Source organism: Monodelphis domestica, chromosome 5 (genome assembly GCF_027887165.1).
Source record: "Monodelphis domestica isolate mMonDom1 chromosome 5, mMonDom1.pri, whole genome shotgun sequence".
Taxonomy (NCBI): Eukaryota; Metazoa; Chordata; class Mammalia; order Didelphimorphia; family Didelphidae; genus Monodelphis; species Monodelphis domestica.
In genome coordinates this window covers 104,992,493-105,014,229 of record NC_077231.1, presented here as the reverse complement: position 1 = coordinate 105,014,229, position 21,737 = coordinate 104,992,493, and the positions used below count along the sequence as shown (strand labels likewise).

General features: G+C 36.0%; 1 protein-coding gene across 1 annotated transcript in view; it reads left to right on the top strand.

The window, feature by feature from the left end:
• Window positions 1-21,487, top strand: part of C5H12orf40 (chromosome 5 C12orf40 homolog) — a 45,467-nt gene extending 23,980 nt beyond the window's left edge. Inside the window, exons 2-5 of the mRNA XM_007503895.3 lie at window positions 3,583-3,622; window positions 11,203-11,338; window positions 13,139-13,271; window positions 19,126-21,487. Coding sequence (XP_007503957.1) covers window positions 3,583-3,622; window positions 11,203-11,338; window positions 13,139-13,271; window positions 19,126-19,180 — 364 coding nt within the window. The 3' untranslated portion in view covers window positions 19,181-21,487. The remainder of the gene's footprint in view (window positions 1-3,582; window positions 3,623-11,202; window positions 11,339-13,138; window positions 13,272-19,125) is intronic.
• The last annotated feature ends 250 nt before the right edge of the window (window positions 21,488-21,737 follow it).

Below are 21,737 nucleotides of genomic sequence, written 5' to 3'. Positions count from 1 at the left end.
CGGTCCTTCAGTGTGGATGCAGACAGATCCTGTGTTATCCTCACCATGTTTCCAGGGTATCTGAATGGTTTCTTCTTGGCAGCTTGTAATACCTGTTCTTTTATCTGATTGTTTTTGAATTTGGCTATAACATTTCTTGGTGTTGTCAGTTGGGGATTAAATACAGGGGGTGATCTGTGGATTCTTTCAATCTCCACTTTCCCCTCTTGTTCTAGGATTTCGGGACAGTTTTCCTGGATAATTTCCTCTAGTATTATGTCCAGGCTTTTTCTTTTGTCGTGGTCTTCTGGTAGTCCAATTATTCTTAAATTGTCTCTTCTTGAACGATTTTCTAAATCGTCTGTTTTGTGAATGAGATGCTTCACATTTTCCTCAATTTTTTCATTCTTTTTGTTTTGTTTTATAGTGTCCTGCTGCCTTGTGAGGTTACTTGATTCTAGTTGTTTTACTCTAGTTCTTAAAGATTGGATTTCATCTTTGGCTTTTTGGTCGTCTTTTTCCTTCTGGTTTGAGTTTCTTTGAAGATCGTCTTTCATCTCCTTTGCCTCATCTCTCATCTCCTTTGCCTCATTTTCCAGCTGGATGATTTTGGCTTTCAGGACACTATTTTCTTGTTTTAGTTCAAGTGCCTCTGTTTCCAGATGACTTATCTTAATTTTTAAGTTCTTTTCCCAATTGTCCTCAGCCTCTCTTAGTTGTGTTTTGAGTTCTTCCACAGCCTGTATCCAATTCGCTGGGATTTCTGGTTTATTGTTTGCTGATCTCTCCCCCTCTGTTCCATTTGGTGAGTAGTAGCTGTCTATTGTAGTTTCTTTCTTCTGTTTCTGTTGTTTGTTCAAATTCACCCCTTCTTTCCTCCCTGTATTTGTCTGTGCTCTTGTTCCTCTCATTTTTTTGTTTTTTAGGGACTTCTATCTGTCTCCCCTCTTGGAGCTTTAACAGAGGATCTCTTGGTGTAATCTCTGAGGGAGGGTTGTTGGGGGTTTGAGCTTTCCTGTCCTCTGGAGGCTTTTTATTGGCTTAAAGTCCAGCAGTCAATGAGGATGGATGGGGAGCCTGGGCTTCCCTGTGTTCTGGAGACTTTTGATGGGACTGAGATCTAGTTCTTTAGGAATATCACATTCAACATGTGCAGAAATGAATTAATCATTTTCCCACCAGCCCTAATTCTAGTCCCTCTTATGATACTGCCAAGGATACTATGACCTTACTCATTCAGGTTTAAAACTTAGGTGTCATCTCATCCTTAGCTCCTTTGTCTTATTTACTTCACCTGTATATCCAAATCAGAAGCTAAACCATGATTTATTAATCACATTTGCCACAGTATTTTCAGCCCTTATCTCTCTCCTGGTTTATTGCACTTTTCAAGTGGGGTTCTTGCCTCAAGTCTCTCCCAACTCCATTCAGCCCTCCAGAAAGTCAATAAAATGACTTTCACCTCCCTAGTCAGAAAACTCCAAGAGTTATATTGCCTCCAGGATCAAATAATTAGTCCTTTGTTTGACAGTTAATTCTCTTCACAACCAGACCTTTTCCTGATTTTCAGTCTTCTTTAATATCATTTTCCTCCATTTGCTCTACAGCCTAGTCAATTCTTGCCTACCTTTTGTTCCTCTGCACATTGTATCATTTCAGTCCCTTTCTATTGGCTCCTCCTAATTCCTGGAGTGCTCTCCTTCCTGACTCTGACTCTTAATTCCTGGCTCAGCTCAAGTTCCATCTCCTCTTAGAGGCATTTCCTGGTTTCCTAGAAGCTAGCCATCTTTTCTAAAGTTACCTTCCATTTACTCTTTATTTTGTATATCTTGTGCGTGTGTGGGTGTGTGTGTGCTGAACATATTGTCTGTGTTTGTGTGTCTGTGTGTGATGAATATATTGTCTCTACCATTAAACTGTAAACTTCTTGAGAAGCAGCTGTTTTTTTTTTTTTATCCCCAGCACTTAATATAATCACGGTAACATAATAAGTTTTTTCTTACATTTTGCATTTACCCAAATTCAATTCTTTAGAATTCTGGGCAAGCCGAGACTTGCTCCTGGTTCCTGGTAGGTGGTGGCAGGGGTTGCTGGGTAGCAGTGGCCAACATTGGATGCAGCCCTGTGCTTGGATCCTCCACTGCAGGCCCTGAAGCTGGTCAGGCTGCAGAGGAACCCAGGTACTGAAGCCACTTGCCTGGAGGGCCATTGAGCAGGCAAGGCCATGTAGATCTCTCCAAGGGGAGGGAGAGGTCTGCAGAATGGACCACTTATGTTAAGTTAGAACTGGCTGCAAATGCTTAATAACTGATTCATTCATTGGGGCCTCATTATATTACTCGAACCTTAGAAAAGAAAACCTTATCCTCTCCTTTCAAATTTTAATTATGATATTTTCAAGTAGGCTGGCCCCTGATTTAGCTTACTAAAGTTTGTACTCTATTGATGAAACCTTTATGAGCCCAGACCACATCATATGAAAGCATCAAAGACAGACTTAATTGGACTTAGATGATCAAACAAGGAACAATTCTCAGGGGATATTACAAGCAATATTAGAGATTGGCTCAAACAGCAATTAGTAAACATTTAGTAGTCCCTCCAAAACTATGTCTGTCAGGCACACACAGTGCTAAGAGCTGAGGATATGAAGAAACTGCAATGCCTGGAGTAGTTGGTTTTAGATTATTATTAAGTCATATAAATAAAAAAAATTGTGAAAACAGTATTCTTTCGCAATATGGGTAAAGGCTAATATTATCAGTTTATTGTTTCTTCTGGTATTTGAAGCAAAATTCTCAAGTATATCTAAAAGTCATTTTATAAATCAGCTTGACAAAATTACACTTTTCTGAATAAACATTTTATTAAAACAGTAATAATATGTAATCATTTGTGAATGATGCTGTTTGTAATGCCAGAGTATGAGAATGGATAAGGACTATTTGCTAATACCATATCTTGTTCTGGTTCCCCTGACTATCCACCCTCCTATAGTTAACCAAAGTAAATTTCCAAACTTACTATAATAAAAAAAGTAAAAAGTTAAAAAATAAGTAAAAAATAAGAGCATATAAAATAAAAAAATAAGAAATAATAACAGGAAGTAAGATTGCAAATGTAAAACTAGAAGTCATATACAGACCATCTCAAAGATCAAAGGAGCATAATTTGCCAACTATATCATATATTATATTAATAACCAAGATTTACAACTTTAGAATATGTGCTAAATTAGGGAAAGCCATTTAGGCTTTGCTGTTGGGCCTTTGTGAATCTTTGAAAAGCTCCAGGTATCCATAGTAAGACCAGCAGGATAATAAACCAACTGCTGCTAATTGAGATGGCATGGATATGTTAAGTTTAAAACTTTAATGACAAGTTTGAGATGATTTGGATATGTTAATGAACTAGCCCCAAGGTGGCATGGACATGCATTTATTTGCCTGTGCCCCAAAAAACATATTCAAATAAGGACAAAGAATATAGAATGCTAGCTAACATTTGATATTGATATTAACATTTGATAAAAAGGAATTTCTGTGAAATACAGTTGTCAACTAGCATAGTTATTCTCTTCTCCCATTTCCTACTTACATCCAGGACAAGAATTATGTTTCAACAGGAAAAGAGAAAGCAAAAGGTAAAGTAGATTAATTTATATTTTCATATAATTCATCCTTGTCAGATCCATGTACTATATATGATTCTCCCCCCCCCCCCCGGGAAAATAGTTCTTGCATGATCATTCATTCACTTTCTCATTCAACAAACTTTGTAAAAAATGCCTTCCTCTATGCCAGGAAAAGTGTACTAGATGAAAGTTGCATTCTTCTAGATACTTTTAAGTCGTTTTACTCAATTTTCAAATTAAAATCTTATTTTTTCCTTGAAGTTTTCTTGCTCTTTTCTTCTATAATTTCCATGGGGGGGCCTGGAGAGGTAATCTGCCATATTGGCCTCTCTATAATCAAAGGAATTGAATCTAACACATCTACTTTGTAGAGTCAACCAAAAGTATTATCTCATGTACCACTGGACCTGGGCCCTGATGATCATTTAGAAAGGTCACTCCAAGCATCATTGCTATTTTGCCTGCAAAACTCAACCTGGTAACTCTCAGATTCCTATGTCTGCCTCTTGACCTTTCAAAACTCCAAAAGTCAGCATAGTCTGTCAGCCAGTGCCCCAAGCTAAGAAGTAAGCCACTGAATAAGGTCAAATGAGAATAAGGCAGACAAGAGGTGGCTGAAGCTGAAAGGCCTTTTGGGATGCTTCTTCAGCTGTTCTTTAATATGTGGTTAGTTTATAACAGGAGTTTTTTAGAGCCAGTTACATAATGACTATGTATGTTTTATACTCTTTCCAAGGCATTTCCTTGTCCCTCAAAATTCTTCCTAAATCTGATTCAATATATGGGGAGGTGCCATCCCACATGCTTTGTGTCTATTATGCCATACCTCCATACAAACAACTCAATAACCTGGTGTTTGATAAACCAGAAAGTAGAAGTTACTGAAGAAAGTACACACTATTAGAATGGTAATTCCTTAGAAAACTGGAAAACAATTTGCCAGAAATTAGACTTAATCAACATCATATACCACATTCCACAACCAACTCAAAATGGTTTTGTGACCTAAATGTTAAAGATTCCATCATAAGAAAATATGGAGAGAAATAAATCATATACTTTTAAATGCAGTTGGTCAGTAGTATTACTCAGTTAGGACCCACAATCATTAACTCTTTTTTAAAAAATTTATTTAGTCAGTTTAGAATATTTTTCCTTGGTTAGAAGAGTCATGTTGTTTCCCTCCCCTCCCCTTAACTCCTCCCATAGCTGATGCACAATTCCACTGGGTTTTACATGTGTCATTGATCAAAACCTATTTCCATATTGTTATGTTTGCACTAGTGATCATTTAGAGTTTACATCCCCAATGACATTCCCATCAACCCATGTGATCAAGCAGTTGTTTTTCTTCTGTGTTTCTGTTCCCACAGTTTTTCCTCTGAATGTGGATAGCATCTTTCTCATCAGTCCCTCAGAATTGTTCTGGATCATTGCATTGCCACTAATGGAGAAGTCCATTACATTCAATTGTACCACAGTGTATCAGTCTCTGTGTACAGTGTTCTCCTGGTTCTGCTCCTTTCACTCTGCATCGATTCCTGGAGGTCATTCCATTTCACATGGAATTCCTAAAGTTTGTTATTCCTTTCAGCACAATAGTATTCCACCACCAACAGATACCACAATTTGTTCAGCCATTCCCCAATTGAAGGGCATCCCCTCATTTTTCAATTTTTTCCACCACAAAGAAGGCAGCTATGAATATTGTTGTACAAATCTTTTTTCTTATTATCCCTTTAGGATATAAACTCAGCAGTGCTATGACTTTTAGTGCCCTCCAGAATGGTTGGATCAATTCACAATTCCACCAGCAAACATGCATTAATGTTCCAATTTTGCCACATTCCTTCCAGCATTCATTACTTTCCTTTTCTGTCATGTTAGCCAATCTGCTGGGTGTGAGGTGATACCTCAGAGTTGTGTGATTTGCATTTCTCTGATTATAAGAGGCTTAGAACACTTTTTTATGTGTTTATTAATAGTTTTGAACATAATCATAAAGTCTTTGCAGAGAGTTAGAAAGGATCAGGATAATGGAAAAGTATGAATTGTCTGCCATTGCCAGTATATTTTTTGGTCATTAGGCTATTTATCCCAAGTGACTCCTTATTAAGTGTCCTATCATAACTTTATTATAACTATAACATCAAGCAATATATTTCAAAAACATAGGAGTCAAAATTTTTCTGGATATCACCAGTGCTGAATTTTGTTTTGTGAGACTATATATGCTTGTAATAGTTTTCATTTTTCTTTTGTTCTCAATTGGGGTAAAGTGGATGTGGTAAGAAGGTAGATTTTGGTGAATGAAAAAATATATATGTATTTTTTTCAAAAGGAGAGAGCTTCCCAGCAATACCACTATTGGGTTTATTTCCTAAGGTAATTAGGGAAAAAGGAAAAGAACCTATGTGTTCTAAGATCTTTTATGGTAAGCAAAGAACTAGAAATTGAAGGGCTGTCCATCAGTTGAGGCACAAATTATGATATTTGAATATACCAGAATATCATTGGGCTGGAAGAAATGAGGTAAAAGAATCAAAAAGACATAGAAAGCCATGTATGAACTGATGCATATTGAGGTGAGAAGAACTGAAAGATCAATTAATACTATAGGATAATATTATTTATTTATTTTTAAAACCTTACCTTCTGTCTTAGAGTCAATAATGTGTATTGGTTCCAAGGCTCTAGAAGAGTGGAAAGGGCTAGGCAATGGGGTTTAAGTGACTTGCTCAGGGTCACACAGCTAAGAAGTGTCTGATGCCAGATTTGAACCCAGGACCTCCTCCAGGCCTGGCTCTCAATCTACTGAGCTACCCAATTGACTCCTATAAGATAATATTATAAAAATTAATCATTCTGAAAAACTTAAGAATTCTGATAAACTAAATGATCAACTATGATTCCAGAGGACTGATAAAGAAGAATGATGCCCATTTTAAGACAGAGAGATGAACTAATTTGCAGAATAAGGAGTGCATTTGTGGCCATGACCAGTGAGGGAATGTTTTGCTTAATTCTACTTATATAATGATTCTGTATTTAGTTCTTTTTTTCTTCAGTGGATAGGGAAAGCTGGAAAATTTAAATTATAAATATCAAAATAATAAAAATGAAAGTCATATTGTCAGCTTTTAAAATATTTTACTGTCAACCTGGAAAAATAATCAAAGAGAAAAGTTTCTGCAGCAGTTATGTTTATTTCCTTAGAGAGTGAGAATTCAGACACATGTGCTGGAACCTACATAAAAACTGAGTTCACCAGACAGAAAGTTTCAAGTTATATACCATTGGGGAGGGGTGAGTAATCTAGGGGAAATATATACAATAGAAGATGCTTAGCATCCATCTGAAATGTTATGTACACAGCTTAGATTGTTTATCAGGACTCAGAACTTAAGGTTTTTTTTTTTGACTTTTTAAACATTATTTTATTTGGTTATTTACAAACATTATTCATTGTAAACAATGATCATTATCTTTTCCTCCCCCTGCCCCCCTCCCACCACTTCTCCCATAGCCGGTGCACAATTCCACTGGGTTTCACATGTGTTCTTGGCTCAAACCCATTTCCATGTTGTTGGTATTTGCACTAGAGTGTTCATTTAGAGTCTCTCCTCAGTCATTTCCTCTCAGCCCCTGTAGTCAAGCAATTGCTTTTCTTTGGTGTTTTTACTCCCACAGTTTATCCCTTGCTTGTGGATAGTGTTTTTTAGATCCCTGCAGATTGTTCAGAGACATTGCATTGTCCCTAGTGGAGGAGTCCATTACCTTCGATTGTACCACAGTGTATTGTACCTCTGTGAACAATATTTTCCTGGTTCTGCTCCTTTTGCTCTGCATCACTTCCTGGAGGTTGTTCCAGTTTCCGTGGAATTCCTCTACTTTATTATTCCTTTTAGCACAATAGTATTCCATCACCAACATATACCACAATTTGTTCAGCCATTCCCCAATTGATGGGCATCCCCTCGTTTTCCAATTTTTGGCCACCACAAAGAGCGCAGCTATGAATATTCTTGTACAAGTCTTTTTCCTTAATATCTCTTTGGGGTACAAACCCAGCAGTGCTATGGCTGGATCAAAGGGCAGACAGTCTTTTATCGCCCTCCAGAATGGTTGGATCAATTCACAACTTCACCAGCAATGCATTAATGTCCCAACTTTGCCACATCCCCTCTAGCATTCACTACTTTCCATAGCTGTCATGTTAGTCAATCTGCTAGGTGTGAGGTGATACCTCAGAATCAGAACTTAGTTTTGATAAAATAACAAGGAGTCATTTGCAAGATCTAGGTATTTCTTTCAGAGTGGTATTGACTCTTGTACAGGATTTATGCTTAAGACAGACACATCTGGTTTTTATGATCAAGATAGGTGCCTCTGACTTATCTTTAAGTCTCCTCCTCAGTCAGGGGTAACTCCAATAGTAGTAGGCTATATTAGTTATAGGATCAATTAGAGAACAGTGTTCTTAGAACATTAGGAAATTTTCTGGATCCCTGAGGTATAATTACCTTCTACCTCCCTGGGATCCTCAATGTTTAATTTCCTTTCCCAAAAGGCCTTTCAAGGAAATATTTGTATATATGATGGGAAGATTAAGATGCTTGCTGAATGCATTAAAATAGGTCTCAGCTTGATAGGGTTCTACTTATTTGATTGGGAACATTTGTTTGTAGCATAATAAATAGAGAGTTGGGCTCCTTGATTCAGGAAGACCTGGATCCAACATCTGTCTCTGACACCTCCTGGATGGATATTGTATAAGTCATTTAATCCTTAAATACCCTAAGAAGTTTCCTAAATAATTTTTATTCATAATTTTAATTATAATTATTTATAATTTTATATATTTTATAATTTTTGTTTTACTTTGTTTTTCCCAGAAATTGTTTTAAAGGTGGGACTTTACTACAGTCTCTTAACAGGATAGAGTCAAGAATACGTATGTACAAAAACGGAGACAGGTTTTTAGAAAGTCTCTTGGCCTCCTCATTATTGATGCCGTCAGAAGGTTAGAGATTTACATACTGTGATTGATGGCTTCTGTGAAATTTAGATCTTCCCAGAGACAAGATGGACCCACAGATCATGTTGAAGTCAATATAACTTCTCCCATTTAGTCACCATCTGGGGCAGGATGCAAATCTAGCTCTGTCTAACACCAATTTCAACATTCTGTCTTCTCATCTTGCTGATGGTCAGGGCTGATCATTTGAAGAAGTTTGCTGGGTACATAGAGAGGAAGTAGTGTGCTAGGGGTCTTCTAGCCAGTGTATATCAGAGAAGAGACATAAAGACAGGTCTTTCCGACTCATAAGTTACTTGTTATATACTCTGCTATACTGCCCTAAGCTCCCATTAGGTTGGGGATGGGTGATGAGGGCAAAGGAGTGAGAGGGGGCTGCCATATCACATTTTATATAATTACAAAAATTTATAATAAATTGTAACTTTATTTACAATTCACCAATTTTCCTAACTTGATGAAATTATAGATCTAAACAATTACCCCCCCCCCAAAAAAAAAACATTTCTTCTAGTCTCATGGAAAAAGTGTAGTGAATGCACTTTGAGAATAGAACTTGTTTTATTCTTTGTAATTTTAACATAAGCAGCTACACAGTGCCTGACATAGAGCAGATGTTTAATAAATGCTTGTTGAATGATTGACTTAAGATATTTTTTTCTAGGAATTTTCAGTTTTACAGAGAGTCTCAATATTAACACAGTCAGAGAAATAAACAGCTTGATCTGTTGATAGCAAGAAGGAAACACCAGCTGTCAGTATTCTTAATGAGAATAACCTTTGAAATCTCAAACCTCTGGGTTGATGTTTCTAAATTAGACTCTTATACTTGCAGTTGTAGAAATAATTATCTTGACATATAATACCTTTGCAGTCTCACTGGGCCCTTCTTGGGGAGCGATCCATGTGTTATGTGCTTCTGTAGTGTCACCTGCATAAGGTTTGTGTGCTAGTTCTTGCTACAAATTGCCTGGGTTCTTGGGATCAGTGAATGTTGAAAGATTGGATGAGGTTGGAGACAATTCTGTGCCGGTTAACACTCCCTAAGGTCATGATGGTAAACCTATGACACATGTGCCAAAGATGGCACATAGATATCTCTTTGGGTACCTGGGTATTCCCTGGCAGAGTTGCTCCCTTCCCCCTCTCCACTGCATCTCCCCACTCCTCTGTGCTTACTCCCTCCCCTGAGTGGGAGTGCTTAGGCCACTCCCCTCCATTTCGTCCTCCTCTTTCTGGCCTTGGGCTCCTGTGGGAGCTCCTTGGGGAGAAGAGGCCTAGGCTGATGGTGAGACTCGGTGTCTGGGCCTTCAAGGAGGAGCAGGCCTCTTCCCTGGGTGATGGGAAGGTAGAAAACAGTAGAGGCTGGCATGGAACTCCTCCCCACCCCCCAATTTGATTTCTGAGCCTTTGGAGCCTTTCTGCTGCTCCCTGTGGCTCTTTCTTTGCTTTTGAGATTCAAATCTCCCTGGAGGAGCCCACTCCAAGTCCCAGGGAAGGTCCCTTCTGCTGCATCAATACCCTCTCCCCGTCTGGGGGGCCATCAAGACCTGCCTGCAGCGACCCTCACCCCCATCAGAGAGTTTTAGCAAGTGCACACATGCTGGCAAAGGGAAGAAAATGCCAAGCCTCCACCCCCTCCAAGACTCAAGGGAGCATGAGGCTCCCTGGCAGTGCTGACCTCACTTAGAAGACTTCAGGTCAGGTGGAAGGCAGCCAGACCAGAATCATTGTTAAAGCAATTCTTGCAAACCCAGACTTGACCTGAATCCAGATCAGGATTAGCTACCCCAAAGGATGATTTTGTTTTTAAAAAAGGGAAGCTCCTCTTATTCTAGAATCTTGTTAAAGCTGCCCCCCCCCCCGGGTTGAATGGTGGCAGGACTTGCTGACCCAAGTATCACTCCCACCTGGCTTTTCCTGAAGAGAGCTGCCTAAGGTGGTCAACAACATCCTGAAAAGTAGACCCTCCTCCATACAGGATCCATTGTCTGGGGCAGGGGTGTAGGAGATTGGGACACTGCACATGGTCTCTAAAAGATTCTAAAAGGAACACTATTACTGCCCTAAGACCTTCTTCTTGCTTTCTGATGTATCTTCCTTAAAAGCTGCCTGAGTCTCACATTTAACAATCAGCACCACAACCAAAGGCTTGATGTTTTTCACACCAAAGTTTTAAACTTTCCAGAGGGGTTTTTGGATTCCCATCCAAGGGGATTTTTCCATGAAAGCTATTATCAATAATTTATTTTTGAAAAGAAAGCTTGTAGCAGGTTGTGAAAAGAAAGAGACCTTCAAATGATTTTCTAGAGATTTACATTAGTTTATTTTGCCTAAATTAAATAGGTGCAAATTTAAAAGGCTACAGGAAGAAAAAATCCAAAATTATTATCTTAAAATTATATTTATGATTAATCAAAGATTAAAATAACAATACATTTATTAATAGAAATTCCCATTATTCCACTAACTATAATAATAATTACTAAATGAATTCTATGGCTACACAATTATAACAAATGCTATTTTTCCTTACTTTAAAATATTTTAGGAATATTTTGAAAAGAAAAAGCTAAATTCAAAGAAGTTTCTGGGAGTTTTATCACCCTCTAGAAATTCTTCAGTCAGTTTAGATCTTCTCAATTTGTATATGGTAAATCAGATCTCTATGAAGCAGAGAAAACCTGGTGAGTATATATTAGTGTATCTTTGGGCTTAATTAAGAGGGCCATATGATATTTATCACTTTAGGATAAAGAGGGTATAACATGTAAATTCATCTAAAATCTTGTATTGCTTATTCATTTTTTACTTAAAAGAATATATTAAATCATGTATTTTTGCCCAAGTATATATGTATATGTATACACACAGATGTCTAAATGGGTGAATATTTGAGGATATAAAAGTCTTTTGACTAATTTTTACTAGATTATTCTTAGAGAAGTTGTTTTGAATTAGCTTTAGATATCTGTGGAGAAATAAAAATTTTCCTGGCTCATTTCAGCTCATTCATTTAATAGCTCTTTAAATATTCTTCCAGAGTTAACTTAAATTGATTATAAAGATAAGACTAGCAATAGAATTTTTAGATTTTTTTGAAGTGGAAAAATTATAATAACTAAAAATTAAAAACTAAATCCAAAGAAATAATTTTCATTGGCACTAAGTATAGTGTCCCTTGCCCTTTCACTCAAATATATCCTCTGTATTTCCTCATGTTGCCTTCTGGGCAGCCAAGGGCTCTCATTTTGGCATAAGGTCTGCCCTTTGTCAGTGTACTCCACACACAGAAAGTATCCACCATTCTCATCTTCAGTTATTAATAAGTACTCTCATTTTGTAAGTTATTATCTTAGATTTAAGAGGAAAATGTTCTGATTATATGAATAATTTAATCATACTGAGCTATAAGTGGTTGACAAGCATAATCTTTTGGTGAATATGTGCAATGTAAAAGAATACAAATTTAAAAGAATATTTAGCCAAATGAATAGTTGGTGCCCTATCCTGACAGGGTATTGGTCCCTTTCAAATTCTGTTTGACCAAACTTCTTGACTTCTCAGGAGTTGCCAACATTTGGTTCAGATTATATTTAAAAGTTTAGAAAAATAATTTTCTCCAAAATATTCTTGAGTTATTATCATGGGATAAGTATTATAACATTTCTACTTTTGTTGCTATTTTATTGTGAGACTTCTTTCCCAGAAAAGGAGTATTTTAGGTAGGTAATTGTGTTTAATGTAAGTTTAGAAGTCTCTGGTCACATTATGTAATTAACAATGATTAAGTTAGCAATAAGCAGTAGTTTTTGACAATTATTGTTATGAATTCCAGGTTAATCTTTTGAGTCTTCTTTAATCCTTCAGACCTTTAAGGGTTGCTTAGTTTTATATGTTTAGAGGGTTTATGTGCATGTATATGTGTATGTGGATATGCACACAACTCTCTAGAGAGAGAAGCAAATGGGTTGTTTTCTTCAAGCTTATTGAACATTTCTCTGATGCAAGTCATGTCCACTTACATTTTTATAATTGTGAAACAAACAAAATTCCAGAGAAATAAACAAAGGCATAAAATTTAGGTTTTGATTTTCCCCAACAGAACTACAAAAATGTTAATATTGGCATCTCTATGGGCAAAAATCTTTCCAAAACCAGTTACTTGTATATAGTAGACAAATAATAAATCCTTTTATTTTTTTAAACTCTTACCTTCTGTCTTAGACTCAAGACCATGTATTGATTCTAAAGGCAGAAGAGCAGAAAGGGCTAGGCAATGGGGATTAAGTGATTTGTCCAGGGTCACATAGCTGGGAAGTGTTTGAGGCCAGATTTGAACCCAGGACCTCCAGTCTGACTCTCAATCCACTGAGCTACCCAGCTGCCCCCTTATAAATCCTTTTAAATTGAATTGAATGTGGCAAAAAAGCTTAGTAAAGATACATTGTTTCACATTATTAAAATTTTGAACCTTTTCATTACAGCTACTGTGAGAAAGCCAACATTTGTGAATATAAATAGGAACACAAAAATACCCATAAGAAGGCACAATTCAGAATTTTCAGTGGCCTTTCATTATAAAGCATCCAACGTTTGCCTTGATGACACAGAAAACAGGTAATTTAAAAATGAGTATTTTACCAAAAGGTATTGCATTTTTTAAATTTAGAGGCCTTAGATTGGTTATTATTAACTGCCTCTCCATTGTATATTCAAGAGTGGAACTTACTGTTACTCTGTTATTCTCATTTCTACCATTATTCTTCACATGTCAGCAATTGTAGCTTTCTTTTGTAAACTAGTGCTTTAGAATTTGTCAAATGAGAAAGCTTAAGTTCTCCTCGTTTACACATAGATACAAAGCTTCAATTCCTTCATCATGTGTTTCTAGCTCTGGGATTAACCAGTTTTTATGCAATACCTTAACCCTTCTGGGTTATTGATTCCTTTTTCTTTCTATTTGTTATTTAGTTACCTAATTCTTCCCCTCATTTTCACTGATGATTCAGTTCAAGTATAGTATACAGGGTAAGCTGCTTTGGGATATATCTTGAGTCCCTTTGTTTTTTGGATCCTATGACTCCATAACTTTAGAATTTCTGGTGGGTATAGAATGATCCAATGTTATTTGGATTTCCTTCATGTTACATTGTCTTTCTCTTGATCCCTTGCAAAATTGGGTATTTCTCATTGGAATTTTTTTATGTAACCACTATATGTCTAATGCTGGCTCTCTCCCTCCTCCCCTCCCAGTTTCTTCTGTTCTTTAGTTCTCTGGCTCATACCAATCAGAACTTTTTCTTGCCTTCTTATTCCTGTCTATACGTGGGTAGGCAGAACTGAGTTCTGTTGCTTGTTACCACAGAATGGTCGGGTGTACGTAGCAGCAACAGAGAAATCACTGGTTAAATCTATAGTGGAGAGGCTAGGAAATTGGGAGGTACTGAATGAGCAAGTGAGGTATTCTCTGCTGTTAACTCATGAGACAGTTAATTTTATGAGGCTTCTTATTGTCTTGGCCTGTATTTGCTTTACCTCTTGTACATATTTCCTTTTGGGGGGAGTTTTTGAGAATTAATGAGGACTAGAAAAAAGTCTAGGCTTCCATCTTGTTAGTCATGTTATTTTATGTCTTTAATATTGATATTGCTTCATTATCTATGGTTCCTTTAAAAATAATAATTTCCTTGGTTTCCTCTCCGAGTTTTTTTTCCTGTTGAATAGCATAATTGTAACCTTAATTTTTTGGATTTACCTGATGCCTGATAAAATTGCTTCAGCCTCCAATTTAGCTTAATAGAGCTAAAATAGACTCTGAGGTTTGTTATGATAAAAATCTGCAGTAAAGGAAACTGTAGTACAAAGTTCCAAGTTTTATAAATTTATTAGCAAGGCTGGCATTTTCCACAGAATGGAATCTAAGGCTCTTCAATAGCCAGGGACCCCCTGCCCGGTGGAGCAACTCCTTTATACAGTTGATTATATAAAGTCGAATGATGCAAACTAAACTAAGATTGAATGGTCTAACACCAAGATAGGAGATGAGCTTACATTTGGCTTGACTCAGAGAACATCCAGTGACCAGACTGACCCACATCTGTGGTCGTTAAAAGGTCACGGATTTAAATCTTTGTGATCAGACTAGGAATAAGGAAATGAAATTCTTAAAACACTACCACTGAGGCCTTTGCAATCAAGTTTAAATGTGATCCATAAATATTGATTCCTGTGATTAAATACGATTCTTAATATTGTAATCAACACTTAATACAAAATAAAATGAGGTATCAATTTTAGATTTCAAAGGTTTTCATTTTGAATGTCTTTATTTTTCATATGCATTTTTTGTATTCAGCATATTTTGGCATTTAAACCATTCTATTTTTCAGTTTAGAGCTTTTTTTCTTAATTTAAGAAATTTCTTTAAAGTCCTGTTCCTCTTTGTTTATGCTATAGAAAAGCTATTTAATTTTGGCAGGCCCTTTCTCAATCTCAGGTTCCCATTTGCCTACCCTGTTTCTGGTTCTTTAGATTTATTTAATTTATCTTACTATAATTATTTATTTTTATTTTTTATTTATTTTTGTAAATTTTAAACATTATTTTATTTGGTCATTTCCAAACATTATTCACTGGAAACAAAGATCATTTTCTTTTCCTCCTCCCCTCCCCCCACCTTTCCCTCTCCCATAGCCAACACATGATTCCATTGGTTATCACATGTGTTCTTGACTCGAACCCATTTCCATTGTTGTTGGTATTTGCATTAGAGTGTTCATTTAGAGTCTCTCCTCAGTCATATCCCTCAACCCCTGTAGTCAAGCAGTTGCTTTTCATTGGTCAGAGTCTCTAATTCCATTAAAGATTTTTTCTTTATCATATTGAATTCATTGTATAAATTATTCACTTCACTCTGAACCAATTCATATAATTCTTCCCAAGTTTCTTGGAAATCATTTCCTCTGTCATTTTGTAAGGCACAATAGTATTCTAACATATTTATATGTTATAACTTGTTCAGTTATTTTCCCTTTGATGGGTACCCTCCCCTTTGCCCCCAGGGTCTCATTCATTACCACCTGAAAAAATGCATTTTTGTACATTAGAGTTTATTTTGCTTTGCAGTAATTCTTCCTGTAACCAATCTGCCTTCTAATTTCCCCGTCTGCCTTTTGTTCCTTTTTATCTCATGAGTGATATGTATTTATGTACCTAAATGTAAATGTATATATTCTTCCTTATTTTGTTTTGTTCAGATGGGAGAGAGGCTCAAAAGTAAGCCAATCCCTCCAATTTCCTTTTTGTTTGTAAATATGTCTATTTTGTACCCTGATTATTTGAGGTAGTTTTAATCTTGTTTTTCTTTTCCTCAAATGTCTTTTCTATCTTTCTGCATTCTTCTAAAATGGAGACGTAACAGAATCACTCCAAGACCTTCTCCACCTATATACCTTTTTTAAGACTCCATATGATGGGTTTAGAGGGTCACATGTGTCATCTCTCTATATTTGAATGTAAACAGTTTATCCTTGTTTAGTCCCTTACATTGTTGATTCATGTTTATCTTCTCTGAGGCCTTGTGTTTCAATTTCAAAGTTTCTACACACTCTTTTCATCAGGAATGAATGAAGTCTTCTTTTTCATTAAAGGTATCTTCCCCACCTAGCAGTATGTAGTATTGAGTTTTGCTAGTTAAGTTATTCTTGACTGTATGCTTATATCCCTTGCATTTTGGAATATCAAATTCCAGGTTCTTTGTCCTTTATGGTGGTAGCTGCTAAATTTTGTATAATTCTGACTGCTTTTTTATATGAGTTTTTTTTTTTCTTTCTGGTTGCTTGCAGTAATTTTTATTTTTTAAATCTGGAAGCTCTAAACTTTTTTCTATAATATTCCTGGAAGTTTTCATTTTGGAGTATCTTTTAGGGAATGACCAATAGATTTCTACTTTGGCTTCTGATTCCGACTTATGCAGTTTTCCTTTAAGATTTCTTGAAAAAATGATGTCTGGGTTTTTTTGGTTTGTTTTTTGGTCTTTGCATATAGGTAGTCCAAAGATTACTAATTTTTTTCTCTCTCTATTTTCCAGATAGTTTGTTTTTGCTATGAGATTACTTGACATTTTCTTCTATTTCTCAGCCTTTTGACTTTAGTGAGTCATTGGCTTATATTTGGGCCATTCTAATTTTTAGGGAATTTGTTACCTCAGCAAGGTTTTGTGCCTTGCTATGTTTTGTACCAAGTTGTGTTTCCATAGTTATTTCTTTTCCTTTAATTTCCTCTAGCAATTTTAGTTAATTTATAAAAATGTTTTTTAGCTCTTTCTTTTTCAACTCTTGCTTTATCTCTCTCACAAATTCTGTTTGAATCTGTGTCTCTTTTCTAGATTTGTATCTTGAGCATTCATGCCACAATAATAGCTTTTTGTGGTAAGCTTCTTTTTTTGTTTGCTCATTCTCCCACCCTACTTCCTGATTTCATATTTGACATTAGGGCCAAGCTCTGCACATTTTTGGAAAGAAGGTTTTGGCTGGCCCTCTTGCTGATTTCTTGGTGTCTTTAGTATTGTGTTACTCTAGGATCTTAAGGATAGCTTAGGCTCAAGACCCGCAAACTTTTAGCATTCCTAAAATGGTCTGATATGGGGCAAAAAGTCTGATTGCTACTGGCCTTGTCTGAGTTCTGCAATTTCTTGACCTGGGTTTGGATCTGAGCAACAGGAAACTAGCATTGGCCTATCAGCCAGCTGGTAAACTCTGCTGGTTCAGAGTGAAAGAATCAAAGGCTTCCCTTAGGTTTAAAATTTCCTGCATTGGTCATTTCTTTATAAGCTTCCAGCTTAACTAGGATCTGGAATTCAAGCCATAATCTTCTCCTGTTACCTGAGCCACATAGCTACTACTTGCTTCTGAACTTGTTTCTCTCTGCATATACTTCTAGGGCTTACTGCCACTTCTTACCTGATCTCTTCAGTCTTCCCTACTTCTGCTATGTGGAACTAGATAACAGACATGAAAGATCTCACTTAGCATCTTTCCCCATCAAAGTAACCTAATGTGAATCTAGAACTTCCTCTTGTTCTGGTGCACAGACTCCACAAGATATGCTACCAGCCTTTTTTCAGTGTTTGTTTTATCTTCCTATGCCAAAATGGCCTGGGAAAATTACTCAGTAAGACCTTTTTCCTAGATTTACTTATGATTGAATCTTGTATTCTCTCTATCCTTTTGGAGGTCCTTTGGGGAGTAGAGAAAAGCTTGGTATATGCTTTGATCTTGACTTTATCCTCTGATTTTTAAAAACAACTTGATTTTGAGCACTAATAACTGACATAAATTCATTGCTAATTTCTTTTTTTATGAACTCTCCTCCCTGAAACTAAGGGGAATAATTAAATATGAAAAAACAAGGAGAATTTAGGAGAGGCATGGTATTTAGGGGGAAAGAAAAAGAATAAGGTTTAAAATATTTTGATTATATTTTCCCCTAACTTTTTAGCTTACTCACTCTTACTGTATCTTTTTGTGTGCTGAACTCAGTTCTTCGTGTTGTAGTTAAGTAGAGCAATAATTGCCAACTTTTTCTGTGGGATTGGGGTAAAGGATGAAATGGCTGGGCAAAATCATTACAGAGACAGGAAATAGCTACGTATGACCCCTAATAATAATCTTTCCAGTTTGTTTGTGATCATTGCAGCAGGTCTTGGAGTCTGAGAGAATGGTATTTAGTGAGTACTCAATGTATGACATTTTTTCTAGCATAAATTCATGGAGTTTTTGCCTTGTACAAGAGCATCATATCATCTTATTTATAGAATAAGCTGAAATTACTTTGTAGCTGAAGTGTAGGGGTAGAAGAGGTTTATAGAAAGAAGTTATTTCATAGTCTCACTGGTCCCATAATCCTATTTCATTCTGTTTCTTTCTGTTTATTTTATATAACTTGTCCACCATTGTCAAATTCAATAGCATTGGTAAAAAATGAATGTTTGAAAGAAGATGAATTTTTGCCTTTTGGTTTTCTGCTTATTTCAGATCATCATCTCATTTAAGAAAATATTTCTTTAGCATTTATTCTTTCTATAATTCCTACTGAACCTGGCAGTAGTTTTGGATTTAATTTACATATCAAATATTTCTACAATAAAAGACATATTTTTATTGTAGATAGTAAACATATAGATGTTATGGTTACTTATTTTGCAAATAAGTTGATTTTGTAATGAACATCAATATTTGTAGAATCCATCAATTTCTAATTTTGTTTGATTGCTTGTCAAAGAATAATTTTTCTTCATAAATTTAAAATTAACTTCTTGAATTATCAGTTGGAAGATTACTATTACAGGAGCATAGTGCTAACATTTAAATGTCTTTTTGGCCTTTGATAATGAACATTTAAACAAGGCAAAATGTAACATGGATAATATTGAGCATATAACAAAATTATTTAACTTTTTCTCCCTCATTAGATTCTGGGCAAAGAAGAGAACATGGAAGATTTGGAAGCAAGCCCAGCATTTATAAAGACTGCCAATCCAAATGACCTAAAAACTTTGCTTAATAAAATAAATCTAGCTCTTGGATGGAGGGGGATCATAAATAAAGATTTAGAGCTGAAAGGATCTTAGTGACCATATTTGCCAAATATCATTTTATACATGAGGACACTGAGGCCCAGGAAGGCTAAGTATACCCTGGTCATACAAGCAATGTACATTAAACCCAGCATTCTAACTTTATAACTAGTATTCCTTCCTTTGTCTCTTACTATTCTAGTGTATTCCAGTTGTTTTTATTGAGATTAATATTAAAAATGAAAACATACCTTACTTTAGGAATATTTATAGGCTTCTCATTGAGATTATATATTTTTTCCTTTCCTCTATATTGAAATAATAAGCATAGAGACAGCTAGGAATTTTGAATTTTTTTTTTTTTGCCAAATCAGTGCTGACTAGGATTTTGAGCTTGTGGTTGAACAAGCTTTAAGTCTAGATCTAAACTCATTTATGTGGCATTTAAAGCCCTTCACAACCTGGCTCCAAATTACATTTCTAGCTACTATTACTGTTTCTGTTCTGTGAGAAGTTTTACCACTTTAACCTTCTTCCTGTACATAACAACCTGTCCTACCTGTACTCTTCTTTCATTAGACATTATCTATGTTGTACTCAATTTTAAACATTACAGTTTAAGACAGACAGTGAAAAACTAGAGAGTCTTCAGAGGAGGGCAGCCAGGTTAGGAAAGGGCCTTAAGTCCTTGTCATGCAAGGATCAGTTGAAAGAATTTGGCATGTGTATCCCGGAGAGGAGAAGACTCAGTGGGAACATGATGACTTTGTTCAAGTATTTGAAAAGCCATCATATGGAAGAGAGGTTACACTTACTCAATGAGGGCCCAGAGGACAGAATTAGGAACAATTCTGGTAGAAATTGCAGGTGCAACTTTAGATTTGAAATAAGGAAAAATTTCCTGCCTATTAAAGATGTTTAAAAGTGGATTAGACTGCCTTGAACTGTTTTGAATTCCACCTCCTTACAGATCTCAAGCAGAGACTGAACTTCTGCTTCTTGGGTATGTTGTATTGTTAATTCCTTTTGTATACATACATACAGGTTGAACTAGATGCCAAGGTGCCTTCAAACTCTAAAATGATGTGGTTCAATGAATACAAGACTTTGAGTGTTTTAAATAGAGTTTTCCACATAGTACAAATTGCTCCTGAAGAAAACTTGTTGTTGTTCTGTAACTATGAAAGTGCTTGTATTGAGTAAACTGTCTCTACTAATACATATCAGCAGCTATTCTTTATCCAATAGACATAGAGAAGCAGAGATGAAAGGAAAAGAATAAAAAGCTTCCTTCAGAGCCAAGTTCAGGTCTTGCCTCCAAACATATTAGGCTTTGTGGCCATTCAAGCCATCTAACCATCAGTATCCCCAGACAGTTTTTTTAAAAATATTTATTTGATCATTTCCATGCATTATTCATTAAAGACAAAGATCATTTTCTTTTCCTCCCCCCCCCCCCCATAGCCGACGTGTGATTCCACTGGGTATCACCTGTGTTCTTGATTCGAACCCATTGCTATGTTGATAGTATTTGCATTAGAGTGTTCATTTAGAGTCTCTCCTCTGTCATGTCCCCTCAACCGCTGTAGTCAGGCAGTTGCTTTTCCTCGGTGTTTCCACTCCCATAGTTTATCCTCTGCTTATGAATGATGTTTTTTTTTCTCCTAGATCCCTGCAAATTGTTCAGGGACATTACACCACCACCAATGGAGAAGTCCATTACATTCGATTATACCACAGTGTATTAGTCTCTGTGTACAACATTCTCCTGGTTCTGCTCCTCTCACTCTGCATCACTTCCTGGAGGTTGTTCCAGTCTCCATGGAATTCCTCCACTTTATTATTCCTTTGAGCACAACAGTATCCCATCACCCACATATACCACAATTTGTTCAGCCATTCCCCAATTGAAGGGCATCCCCTCATTTTCCAGTTTTTGGCCACCACAAAGAGCGCAGCTATGAATATTTTTGTTCCCCAGATAGTTTTATAAAACTTCTAAGTTGCATTTTGATAAATTCAAGTTTGCTTCTCAGTCCTTCAGTTTGGAGATGTTGTAAATTGTCCAATCGATGGAACAATGTTTTGCATGATGTCACTACTGACCTTCTCAGAGATGAAAGGTTAGTATGGGGGAGAGAATGTAAAACTCCAAATTTTAGAGAACAAATGTTAAAAATTCTTGCATGTAATTGAGAGAAAAATGAAAAATTGAAAAAAGAAGAAATTATCCACTGAATTTTTTCCTTAACAAGTAATATATATATATATATATATATATATATATATATATATATATATATATATATATTATATATGTATGCAATGAATTCACTTCCAATGAGGAGGAAATTAAAGCAATTATTAGGAGCTGTTTTGCTTGTTATATAATAACAAATTTGACAATCTGGGTGAAATGGATGAAAATTTTACAAAAATATGAATTGCCTAGATTAACAAAAAAAGGAAATAGAATACTTAATTAATCCTATTTCATGAAAAGAAAT